General features: G+C 43.8%; 1 protein-coding gene and 1 long non-coding RNA gene across 7 annotated transcripts in view; one reads left to right on the top strand and one right to left on the bottom strand.

Annotated features, from left to right (window-relative positions):
• RUSC2 (RUN and SH3 domain containing 2) overlaps positions 1 to 12893 on the top strand; it is an 81226-nt gene that overhangs the window by 46486 nt on the left and 21847 nt on the right. For 5 of the 6 annotated variants that reach the window (XR_008291125.1, XR_008291124.1, XR_008291123.1 and 2 more), the window contains exon 2: positions 6077 to 8173. The exons of the other annotated variant lie outside the window; for it this stretch is intronic. Coding sequence is in view for 2 of the 5 variants with exons in the window: in XM_053204960.1 (XP_053060935.1) it covers positions 6145 to 8173 (2029 nt within the window). In the remaining 3 variants the exon portion in view is untranslated. The remainder of the gene's footprint in view (positions 1 to 6076; positions 8174 to 12893) is intronic. 6 annotated transcript variants of the gene reach the window in all.
• LOC128312175 (uncharacterized) lies at positions 1865 to 12821 on the bottom strand. Its single transcript, XR_008291127.1, has 2 exons — positions 12527 to 12821; positions 1865 to 12419 (listed from the first exon to the last, which is right to left on the bottom strand). It is a non-coding gene; the product is annotated as an uncharacterized LOC128312175 (long non-coding RNA).

Genomic DNA, 12893 nt, shown 5'->3' with positions numbered 1-12893 from the left:
GCACTCTCTCTCTCTCTCAAAAATAAATAAACATTAGGAAAAAAATTTTTTTTAATTAAAAAAAAATAAATGGGTAAAATAGAAGTCCACAAATAACCGAGCACCTACCATGTTCCAAGCGCTGTGTATAAGTTCCAGGGACACAGAGTTGACTGTATCACAGGTTTTGACCTCAAGAAGCTACACTCTAGCCTGGGGGACAGATATGTAAACATAACGGTATAATATAACTCTCTGCACCCTCCAGGTACAGATTCTTCATCATCTTCCATTATCCATTTATTCTTTATCTCTGGTTTAGAGGATCAGCCTTCTAGACTCTGTGTATCACTATGTTTTTCCATTTCAAAGCATATATGACTCAATAATAGTTTTGTGGATCAGAATCACAAGTTTCTATGTTTGTATATTTGTGAATACCGCTTGAAAATGGTGGTTTGAAAGGGGGGTGGGGTTGGGTCGGGGCGCTTGGGTGGCTAAGTCGGTTAGGCATGCAGTTCTTGATTTCGGCTCAGGTCATGATCTCACAGTTCCTGAGGTCAGCCTCTATGCTGGGCATGGAGCCTGCTTATGATTCTCTCTCTCCCTCTCCTGCTGCTCCCCTGCTCTCACACACTCACGCGCATGTGCATTCTCTTTCTCTCTCTCTCTCTCAAAAAAAAATTAAATTAAAAAAATATAGGGGGGCTGGATATTCATTGAAGATCAAGTGATGGCTGTAACCCATAGGTACTCCTAAAATTACTGCTATATGTACAAGATAGCTCCTTTAGTCCAGACCTCAGATGATAGCCTGGACCTTGGGGAAACCTAGTACTATCTATAAGGGGAAGACCCCCTCTCCAGGCCCTGAACCTGTGGTATCTACGTGTTTAAAGGAAATAAAACCGTTTAAATTACATACATAATAGATATATATTACATACAAATTAGGAAATACAGTTAATACCAAAAGGGTAAAATTATAAATAATCTAAAATCACTCAACATAGATAAGAACTATTAACATCTTGTTGTATATGGTTTCAGATTTTCTTTCATGCATATTGCTATGGTCTGAATGTCTGTGTCCCCCCAAATTCATATATTGAACCCTAACCCACAAAGGTAATGATAGTAAGAGGTAGGCCTTGGGGTGATTACTTCATGAGGGCAAAGCCCTCATGAATGATATTACTGCTTTTACAAAACAGGCTCCAGAGACATCTCTTGTCCCTTACACCATGTGAGGACACAGCTAGAAGTGCCAGCTATGAACCAGGAAGAGGGCAGAACACAGCCATTTTGACACCTTGTTCTTAGACTTCCCAGCCCCTAGAACTATGAGAAATAAATTTCTGCTGTTTATAAGCCACATAGTCTCAGATATTTTGTCATAGCAGCTTCAACAGACTAAGACACATATAGACATATATTTATTTTTAAAAATGGTGTCATACCGTACTGTTTGTAGTTTGCAGTTTTCACCTAATATTTTGTGAATGTTTTCCCAAGTCAGTGGTCACATTGACATATTTTAATGTTACTCTGCTCTTACTTTTTTATTAAAAAAAATTTTTTTTCCAGGGGTGCCTGGGTCACTCAGTCGGTTAAGCATTCAACTCTTGATCTCAACTCAGGTCATGATCTCATGGTTGGTGAGTTTGAGCCCTGTGTTGGGCTCTGTGCTAACAGCGTGGAGCCTGCTTAGGATTCTCTCTCTTCTTCTCTCTGTGCATCTCCCTCTCTCTCAAAAAAATAAAATAAATAAAATCATTTTTAAAATTCTTTAAAAACAAACAAACAAACAAATAAATAAATAAATAAATTTTTAAGTTTATCTTTGAGAGAGAGAGTGCGAGCATATGAACAGGGAAGGGGCAGAGAGAGAGGAGAGAGAAAATCCCAAGCAGACTGCACACTGTCAGTGCAGAGCCCAACACAGGGCTTGCTCTTACCAACTGAGAGAAACCTGAGCCAAAATCAAGCGACACTTGGGGTGCCTGAGTGGCTTAGTCAATTGGGTGTCCGACTTTGGTTTAGGCCATGATCTCTGGGCCTGTGAGTTAAAGCCCTGCATCTGGCTCCGTGCTGATAGCTCGGAGCCTGGAGCCTGCTTCCGATTCTGTGTCTCCCTCTATATATGCACCACCCCCCTCAAAGATAAATAAACATTAAAAAATTAAGAAAAAAAAAAGTATTGGACACTTAACTGACTGAGCAACCCAGGTACCCCTGCTCTTTTCTTTTTTGTTGATTGATTATTATTGGAATTTTAGGTTGTTTCCAACTTTCTGTTATCCTTGTGGCATAAATATTTGAACCCAAGTTTTCTTGGTGAAGGAAGAGATATGAAGGAGCAAAGAGAAATTATCTCATGTACCTCATAGCTAAACTTCCTAAAAATCCTCTTTATTTCTCTCTATAAAATCCCATACTTTAAGCCAGCTCTCTTTCTCTTTTCTTGTTCTCAACTTGTTTCTGCAAATGCCCCATCCCCTCCACTGCTCAACACTGGTTCCCTTCCTCACCCCTCCTGACCTCATAACTCCTAACCTTTTGTGTGTGTGTATTTTTTAAAAAGGTTTTAAATAACAGCTTTGTTAAGGTATAATTCACATACCATAAAATTCTGTAGTTTTGATTTTACTCGCAGACTTTCATAATTATCACCACTGTCTGATCTCAGAACATTTTCATTACCCCAGAAAGAACCTCCATACCTGTTAGCAGTCACTCCCCATTCCCCAGTCCCCCAGTCCCTGGAAACCACTAATCTATTTTCTGCTCTGTGGGTTTGTCTGTTCTGGAAATTTCATGTAAATGGAATCCTACATCATACAAAAAAGCTTTTTATGACTGGCTTCTTTTACTTTTTGAAGTTCATTCATGTTGTAGCATGGATCACCACTTCATTCCTTTTATTGCTAAATAGTATTCCATTGTATGTATATATCACATTATTTTTTTTAACATCTTTTTTTGGTGCAGCTTTATCTATATATTTATTATTCATTTTAATGTTTATTTACTTATTTTGGAGAGAGAGTAAGCGACTGAGCAGGGGAGGGGCAGAGAGAGAGAGAGGGAGAGAGAGAATCCCAAACAGGCTCTGCACTGTCAGAGCAAAGCCTGATGCAAGGCTCAGTCTCATTAACCATGAGATCATGACTTGAGCCAAAATCAAGAGTTGAATGCTTAACCCACTAAGCCACCTAGGTGCCCATATTTATTTATTTTTAAAGTAAGCACTACACTGGGGTGCCTGGCTGGCTCAGTCAGTGGAGCATGCAACACTTGATCTCAGAGTTATAGGTTCAAGCCCCACACTGGGTGAAGAGATTACTTAAAAATAGAATCTTAGAAGAAAAGTAAAAAGAAAAACCAAATTAAAAAAATAAATAAATAGGGATGCCTGGGTGGCTCAGAGGGTTGAGCATCTGACTTTGGCTCAGGTCATGATCTCACAGTTCATGAGTTTGAGCCCTGCATTGGGGCTCACTGCTGCCAGTGCAGAGCCCACTTTGGATCCTCAGTCTCCCTCTCTCTGTGCCCCTCCCCTGCTTGTGCTCTCTCTCTCCAAAATAAATAAACATTAAAAAATAAAATATAAATGAATAGATAGATAGATAGATAGATAGATAGATAGATGAGTAAGCTCTATACCCAATTGGGGCTTGAACTCACAACCCTGAGATCAGGACTCACATGCTTTACCGAGTCAGCCAGGTGCCCCTCATATACACGCTTTTGTGTGAACATGTGTTTTCATTTCTCTTGAGTATATACCTAGGAGTAGAATTGCTGGGTCATATGGTAACTCTATGTTTAACATTTTAAGGCACTGTCAGACTATTTTTCCAAAGTAGCACCATTTTACAATGCCTGCAGCAAAGTTTGAGAGTTCCAATTTCTCCACATTTTCACACATTTATTATTGTCTGTCTTGTATCTTAGGAATCATGCTGGGGATGAAGTGGTATCTCAATGTGGTTTTCATTTATCTAATGACTAATGATGTTGAGCATCTTTTCATGTGTTTATTGACCATTTGTGTGTTTACTTTGGAAAAATGTCTAGGCAAGTCTTTGCCCAGTTTTTAATTGGGTTATATGTCTTTTTAATGTGGGGTTGTAAGAGTTCTTCATATATTTTGATCAGAAGTCTCTTTGTAAATATTTTCTCGCATTTTGTGGGTTGTCTTTTCTTGATGGTATCCTTTGACGCCTGAAGGTTTTTAATTTTTATGATGTCCATCCACCTTATCTATTTTCTCACTTTTCACTTGTGCTTTTGGTGTCATAGCGAAGAAACCATCACCTAATCCAAGGTAAAAAATATTTATTCCCTTGTTTTCTATAACTCAAACCTTGTAGCTCAGTTTAGTCTGTCTAGTTTCCACCTTTCTCCGTATCTACTACCCCTATATCTATTACCCCCAGTCAACTCACAAAGGATTGGAAGTCCAACAAAGTCTTCCTCTCTGAAAGGAAAGGGGGAAAAAGAGGGTAAATACTTTTTAATTTTGATGTAATTTAATTTGTAAATAATGATATTTTAAAACTGTATCCCTCACAAATGTATTTATCAGCCACTTGAATTTTTTCATTTATTATTGCCTTTTCATGTCCTTGAGTATATGTGACTTGCCTAGATCTTTTCTGTACTCCACATGAAGGGCTGTGATCCTATAATCTAAATGAGTTAAAATTTTAAAAATTGATGGTATAAAGCATTCAGCTAAATGATGGAGAACTTAGGTTGTGGGGGATTTATACTCATAGTGGGTGGAAGGAAAATGACAAGAATAAAAAGGGAAGGAAGAGAAATGAATGAAATTAGATATGAGGCATCTGAGCAAGTGAGGACTGTTAGGATTGAACTTGATAGCACAGAAGACTAGAATTTGAGGAAGCCATTCTGCCACAGTCCAGCCAACAGACCAGAGAAGCTCAGAGTGGGCTCTGTGTCCTTGGGGCCAGGAGACCTTGAACAAGAGAGAACTTTACCTTAGCCTATCAGAGGAAAAACTGGGAAGAGAAGACTTTCTAGGAGACCCCCACAGTGAAAGTTCTGAGCTGAAACTGGATAGAATTTGGGCACTTCAGAAGATCTGTACCCTGAGCTGGACAAGAATGTATTATGGCTGTCATGTTTGCTAGGTCTTATGTGATGTTGTGCCTGAGTGATACAAAAGAGATAGAAATAGACACCCGCCCTGCATTGAGAAGGAAGAGATTAGCATACTTTCAGTCACTTTGATGCCCAATTTGGTCTCTGTATTCAAGAAGCTGCAGGACAGGGGCACCTAGCTGGCTCAGTTTGTGGAGCATGTGGCTCTTGATCTTGGGGGTGTGAGTTCAGGCCCCACGTTGGGTATAGAGATTACTTAAAAACAAAATCTTTAAAAAGAAGAAGAAAAAGCTCCAGAACAGTAGTAAGGAGAGCAAGGATCCTTAGCCCACAGCCATGAGAGAGGGATAAGCATTCTGGGGCTCAGAGGAAGAGAAAATGAGATGACATAGGGGGGCAAATGATAGAGAATATTTAAAAATAGTTTTCTTGCAAAATTATAGCTTACTGCTGTGAGTACATAATATAGTATTCATGATTTTCCCCTTATCTGAAAGCTTGCAAGCTGTAACTGTGACTAAGTCATCTCTGTATCCCCCTTAGTGCTGAGCACCCTTTCAGTCATCCTAGATGATTTTTCTTAGTTATGTCACTACTCATACTTTTCTGTACTCAGGACTAGTCATCATTTACTGCTAAGAACACATCCTTGAAAGAAAACGAGAAAGTGTTGCCCTTGAGAACCCCGAGATTTTCGTATGTGGCATTAAAAGGGGCTCTGCCTTTGGTCACAAGTGGATGCATGGCCAACTTAAAATTAAGGGGGTGCTCAAGAGCTGGGCCTGTGCAGTCCAGAGTATGGTGGGGTACCCCTGCCCTGTTGGGCTGTGTTATCAAGCTCCATCTTGACTCCGAATCTTTTCTCCTCTTGGGCTCTTCTCCACCTGAAAATGCTATGGGAAGGGCATGTCCCTGACTTCCAGGGAGGTGACATTAGGTTCCCTTTCTTTCCCTCTCTCTCCAGGTGCCAAGCTCTCCTGATGAAATGTGTTCTGCCCCACTGGGCTCCAGGGGCAGTGTCTGGTGCTGTTGATGCCCTTGTTCGAAATTTCCAGAATGGATAGTCCCCCAAAGCTGACTGGAGAGACCCTCATCGTCCACCACATCCCCCTGGTGCACTGTCAAGTCCCAGACAGACAGTGCTGTGGAGGGGCAGGTGGGGGTAGTGGGAGCACAAGATCCAATCCCTTCTGCCCACCTGAGCTGGGCATCACCCAGCCTGATCAAGACCTAGGACAAGCTGACTCGCTGCTATACAACAGTCTGCACTCTGCTCCGGGGGGATCTGCGCGGTCTGCAGACAGCACGAAGAGTAGGGTGCGGGATGGAAGAGGCCCCGGGGCCCCTAAACGACACAATCCCTTCCTGCTACAGGAAAGTGTGGCTGAGCCAGGACTTGGTGACCTATATGATGACAGCACTGGTGATAGTGCCACCCAGCAGTCCTTCCACCTGCATGGGGCTGGTCAGCCCACCTTACATCTGTCCCCTTTCCAGCTGCCACCACCTGGCCCTAGAGTGAGCAGGCCATGGGGGGCAACACGTAGTCGGGCTGGAGTAGTGGAAGGGCAGGAGCAGGAGCCAGTGGCCACCTTGGATACCCAGCAGTGCAGCACCAGCCACTGCTGCCGGCCAGAACTGGAAGCGGAGACCATGGAACTGGATGAGTGTGGGGGGCCTGGTGGGAGTGGCAGTGGGGGTGGAGCCAGTGATACCTCTGGCTTTTCCTTTGATCACGAATGGAAACTCAGTTCAGATGAATCCCCAAGGAACCCAAGATGCTCAGGCTCAGGACCTCAGCACTGCCGCTGCAGTAGCACATCCAGTCAGTCTGAGGCGGCTGACCAGTCCATGGGCTATGTGAGTGACTCCTCCTGCAACAGCTCAGACGGTGTGCTGGTCACCTTCAGCACCCTCTACAACAAGATGCATGGCAACTCCCGTGCCAATCTCAACTCCGCCCCACAGTCTTGCAGCAACTCTTCCTTCTGCAGCCACTCAGACCCTGGCGCCTTCTACCTGGACCTGCAGCCCTCCCCAGCTGAGTCTAAGATGTCTTGTGAGTCCCACCACCCCGACAGTGGGGGAAGGGAGGGGAGCTATGGCTGTCCTCATGCCTCGTCTCCTGAGCTCGATGCCAACTGCAACTCCTACCGCCCACACTGTGAGCCCTGCCCAGCTGTGGCTGACCTCACAGCCTGCTTCCAGAGCCAGGCCCGTCTTGTTGTGGCCACACAGAATTACTATAAACTTGTCACCTGTGACCTGTCCTCCCAATCATCCCCAAGCCCAGCTGGCTCTTCCATCACCAGCTGCTCTGAGGAACACACCAAGATAAGCCCGGCACCAGGCCCTGGTCCAGACCCTGGCCCCAGCCAGCCCTCTGAGTATTACCTATTCCAGAGGCCAGAAGTCCAGCCAGAGGAGCAAGAAGCAGTGGGTTCCTCAGTGGAAGCAGCAGCTCCTGTGGGCCCTGCTGTGATCGAGGGGCAAGTGTACACTAACACTTCGCCCCCCAACCTTAGCACTGGACGCCAGCGCTCTCGAAGCTGTGATCGCACCCTGGCGCGCAGCCCTCCTGTCCGCCTGGGCTCACTGGAACGCATGTTGAGTTGCCCAGTGCGCCTGAGTGAGGGTCCTACAGCCCTCGCTGGGCCTGGCTCCCCGCCTAGGCGGGTCACCTCCTTCGCCGAGCTCGCCAAAGGCCGGAAGAAAGCTGCAGGCTCTGGCTCTCCGCCACTTCGACTGAGCATCGGAGAGTCCTCCCAGGAGTTCTCACCCATCCAAGAAGCCCAACAAGATAGGGTGGGCCCACTGGATGAGGGCGTTCGCTGTAGCCATAGCCTACCACCCATGCCTTCGGGGCCAGGCATGGACCTAGTTGGCCCAGAGCCCTGGTCCACCCAGGTCTGTCAGGGCCCCCAGTCCAATGAGATGCCACCTACTGGCCTCAGAGCTGCTGGGCAAGGCCCCCTGGCCCAGCTGATGGATCCAGGGCCTGCTCTCCCAGGGAGCCCAGCCAACAGCCATACACAGAAGGATGCAAGAGCTAGAGCTGACGGTAAGGAACCTAGCTGGAGAATATGAAGATACATGCATGGCTTCCTCAGTGATAGGGCCCTGGCAACCACCCCATCCATAACCACTAAAGGTTCCTCAGCCTAGATTAATCTTTCCAGTCCAGGTCATGTCCTACAGTTGTCACCAGGGGAAGGAGGGATAGAGGATAAACAAAGACACTGAGGAGATAAAGTCAGGATTTAGAAATTGATATATTGGGAAAGGAAGTAACACAGAAGATTGTGATTGTAAGCCTGGATGACTGGAAAGATGAGGGTACGTGGATAGAGACCTCAAACACTAAAGTAGATTTATAGGAAAAGGGATAAGGCACGAGTTTAGTTTTGGACATTTAGGAATTTACAGTGCTTAAGGGATATGTCCAATAGGCAGACCATACTGGGTGTCAGTGAAGTCCATTCTTTGATCAGTGATTGTTGCCACTCATCAAAGAGTCTGAAACCAGTCGCTAGACCTTTAAAGCCTCCTGGGTCCTCTCTTTTCCTATTTATTTTATTACATTTAAATATTTTATAAAGGCTCTGTGTTAAATGCTGGTGATAGATATGAGGGACAGTCTCTGCCCTCAAAGAATACGGACTAAGGATGAAAACAGAAAAGGAAACATAATTAAAACACAGAGATGACAGTATATGGTACTGGTCTATGAGAGGGCTATCCAGACTAACATGTCAGAAAAGGACTGCTAACATAATTTATATTTAAAACCAGTCTAGAAGGACGATTAGGAATAGGCTTTGTGGAGACTTGAAAGAACATTCTAGATTCATACAGTAGTCTGTATAAAACTACAAAGGTGCAAAATAACTTGATGCTTTCCAGAAACTGCAAATAATTTGGTATAGCCATGGTGGGGTGTGGATGGAACTTTTGAAGGATTTAATCAGGGAAGTGGCATTTTGTTTGTTTTTAACAGCTTAGTAGCATGTTTTCATTTGCGTTTTAGAAAGATCACTGGTTGTTTGGGTGGAAGGTAGATTGGAAGGATATCCTGGGAGTCAGGGGATGGCTATGATCAGAGTCGTCAGAATAAAAGAGGTAGTTGCATATGTGGAATTTAAGAAACAAAACAGATGAACAAAGGGGAAGAAAGGAAAATTAAGATAAAAACAGAGAGAAGGCAAACCATAAGAGACTCTTAAATACAGAAAACAAACTGAGGGTTGCTGGAGGGGAGGTGGGTAGGGGAATGAGTTAAATGTGTGTCGGGCATTAAGAGGGCACTTGTTGGGATGAGCACTGGGTGTCATATGGAAGTGATGAATCACTAAATTATGTTCCTGAAACCATTATTACACTATATGTTAACTAACTTGGATTTAAAGAAAAAATTAAAAATATATAAAATTAAATTAAATTTTTAAAAATAACTTTTAAAAAAAGAGGTGGTTGAAGCTTTGAGTGGATGAGAGCATCCAGGAAGAATGTGTGGAGTTATAAAAGGAACAAGGACAGAGAGCCCTGAGGATACAATGATTTAAGGGTGAGCAGAGCAACATCCCAAGGAGACTGAGAAGAATTAGGATATTAGAGGAAAACCAGGGGAGAGTGAAGGTACATGCACTAAATGAGGAGAAAATTTCAAAAAGAGTTCAACAAAATTTGAAGTGAAATTGCTAACATTAAGGCTGAAGAATCCAGAAAGCAACATTTGGGAGCAGTGAGGGTGGCAGTCAGATCTCAGAGGGTTTGGAAAGAAAGAGGAGATAAAGCAGGGGAAAGGGAGATAAAGGGGATTGTGCTGTGCTGTGGCCTCAGGTTGGGGTCCCTTGGCTTCTCAAAGGAAATGGGTTAAAAAAACATAAATGGTTTTATCTCTGCTGTTAGGGAGATCACAGCCCATCAGAAGACTTCACACTCCTAAACATACACAGAGGAGCTGTTCTTGGGGTGGGGATGGAAAGGGAGGTCTCTAGGGAAGAGGGGGGTCAGAAACAGCAGAGATTGGCCAGAGTCCCTTGGAACCTACTCCCTTCTTAGACTGTACTGTCTGGCAGGTGTCTCTAGGCACAGGGGATGTTGTGGCTGGCATTCTTAGGGCAAGACCAATCCTGGTCAGAGATGCATTAAAAGTGTTGTTTGTTTTGTTATCAGGTAAGACTTTTCATATAGAGATGCTGTTCTGTTCCATAAGTCTCCAGTGACTTACCACAGGTCTCTTCTCTCGATTCTTTGCTATGAGTGACTATTCAAAAGAATTCATGAATGACAAAAGAAGCAGAGATCTCTTTGAGATTCTGAGCAGCAGAGTCAGGATTCAAAAAGATCTTACCAAGTCTGGAAAGAACAAAATTAAAAAAGCAGGGAACAATGTGAAGTTTGACAGGTGAGCTGTATGTACTTCCATTGATTTGGGATATTTAACTGATAGCAAACTCAGAATGAGTCAGCAGTTTGGAAGGGCTTCCTTCCAAAAGTTAAAATGACTGGATTCATTGATAGACTCCAGAAGGGAGAAGCTGATAGTCCTCTACTCCCTGCACCAGTTAGTGCTCACCTGGAAGTTCTAGGTGCTTCATTTTAAGAAGGAACTGAGGGACTGGGACTATGTCACCTATAGAACAGCAGACTTGTATGAACGTGGTCTCTGACTCCAGTTTTCTTAAGAGCTGTCACGTAGAAAAATGTGAAGCCTTAGTCTGTTTTCCCTGGGGACATAACTGAGACCCACTCCCCAGGTTAGGCTCCTCCTTCTTCTCTGAGCTTACTTCCCTGCCTCAAACCCTATCCTGGGGACTTAGGGAGGATTTTTAAAGAGTAGAAATAAACAGTCTAATACAAACATACTTCAGATAGGGGGTATAATAAAGCTGGGGTTGGGAATACCTAATCTGATAGCCAGGGTCCATTCAGCCTTGAAATTTGATATTTAAATAAATGGAAAGGAGGGAGGCATTCCCAGGAGGGAAAGCTGTGTGCTTAAAGTTGGGGACAGAGTGGGGAGAGTGGTGTCAATGAGAATGGCAGGTGTGGAAGTTTGAGGGGAGAGCAGCCTAATTGGTGGCAGGTATGGACACCTGTTTGAGAAGATTAGACTTTATTCTGTGGGCAGTAGGGCCATGGGATAAAATTGGTATTTTAGGAAGCAGTCTGATTTATGTAAGAAGATCTGGATGCAGTGAGACTAGACTGAACCAAGGGAGACAGTGGGGATTCATTCATTTAACAAATATTCATTCAGTACCTACTACATACCTGGCTCTATTCTAGGCACTGGGGATACATCAATGAACAATTCAGAAACCCTGCTTTTTTGGAGCCCTCATGAGGAGTAATAGACAATAAACAAATGAGATTACTTTCTGATAGTGATTAAATGTTAAAAAGAAAATAAAACAGGATAATGAGATAGAGTGTGACTTGTGACTGGGATGGTCGCCACTGAGAAAGTGATGTTTGAGCTGATGCCTGAATGATGAGAAGATCTGGGGCAGAACAGCAAGTGCAAAAGACCCTGAGATGTTAATGAACTAGGCATGTTTAAGGACAGCAGGAAGTGTGGCTGGAGCACAGTAAGCAAAGGGAGAATGACAAAGGTTGCTCTTAGCACAGATTGGGGATGACTACTAGAGGGTACATTTTGAACACGTCCCTTAGGAATGATTCTAACCCCCCCACCATGGGGTTGTGATCACTGTCCCCTTAAGACTCACTGAAGTAATAAATAAATGGGAAAAGATGAGGGCTACCATTTCATGTGTAGTGCAATGTGATAAAGAGAATGTTAGCCCCTAAATCAGACTCTGGCTTAGGCAGAGTTCTATCTCTGCCACTTCCTAGTTGTATGACCTTGGGCAAATGACTTAATCTCTAAATTTCCAATACCCTGATCTGTCAGGTAAGGATATTAATTCCTATCTGACAGACTTGTGCGGCCAGAGTTGTGCTAGCGAGCCATACCCAGGGGTTTAGGCTTTGTAGGTGCTTGTAGCGCCACCTTGTGTTCATCCAGATGTTTACAGTATACGCAGTGTTTTATTAGAAGTGTAGCTCACACACACACAAAGACCATCAGGCTATACAGTATCCTGGAGTTCTGTGTTTAGTTCGGAGCCCTATGTCTTGAGAGACGCTGACGTGAAGATTGGCTGAAAGAACAGGAGAGGATCAGTCTTGGAGACCACCGTTCTGTGTAGAGGGAGCAAATAAAGACCGTGAGGCTCCAATGCCAGGATTATGAAAAAGTGGGAATGGGGTGGATAGGGGTGACAGGAGTCTGATCCCAGCTGCAAATAAGGAAATATTATGGTTAGATTTGCTTAAGAATGAAATGAGTCAGCTTTAGCGGAGAAAGGTGATGATGAACAAAAGCTTGAAGTAAATAATATCTTACCCTGAAGATCATGTGGCTCTGACTCCAACTCTTTAGGCTTCCAAAACAAAGGAAATGGTGTTTCTGCCATTGACTGAAATGAAAGTCATCAGGAGAAAGGCAATAGATGAACTGTTTTAAAATAGCAATTATTAAGTGAAAGCAGAATCTTTGGGGCACCTAGGTGGCTCAGTTGGTTGAGCATCCAACTCTTGATTTCAGCTTAGTGCTGAGAGTGGAGCCTGCTTAAGATTCTGTCTCTCCCTCTGCTTCTCTCTCTCTCTCTCTCTTTCTCTCTCTCTCTCTCTCTCAAATAAAATAAAATAAAAAATACGTGAAAGCAGAATCCTAAAGCAGAATGATCCAGAGATCAAGGGGAAGGTTGGGG

This window comes from Acinonyx jubatus, chromosome D4, assembly GCF_027475565.1.
Source record: "Acinonyx jubatus isolate Ajub_Pintada_27869175 chromosome D4, VMU_Ajub_asm_v1.0, whole genome shotgun sequence".
Taxonomy (NCBI): Eukaryota; Metazoa; Chordata; class Mammalia; order Carnivora; family Felidae; genus Acinonyx; species Acinonyx jubatus.
The sequence above is the reverse complement of the archived record's forward strand: the minus strand, read 5'-3'. Positions and strand labels throughout refer to the sequence as shown.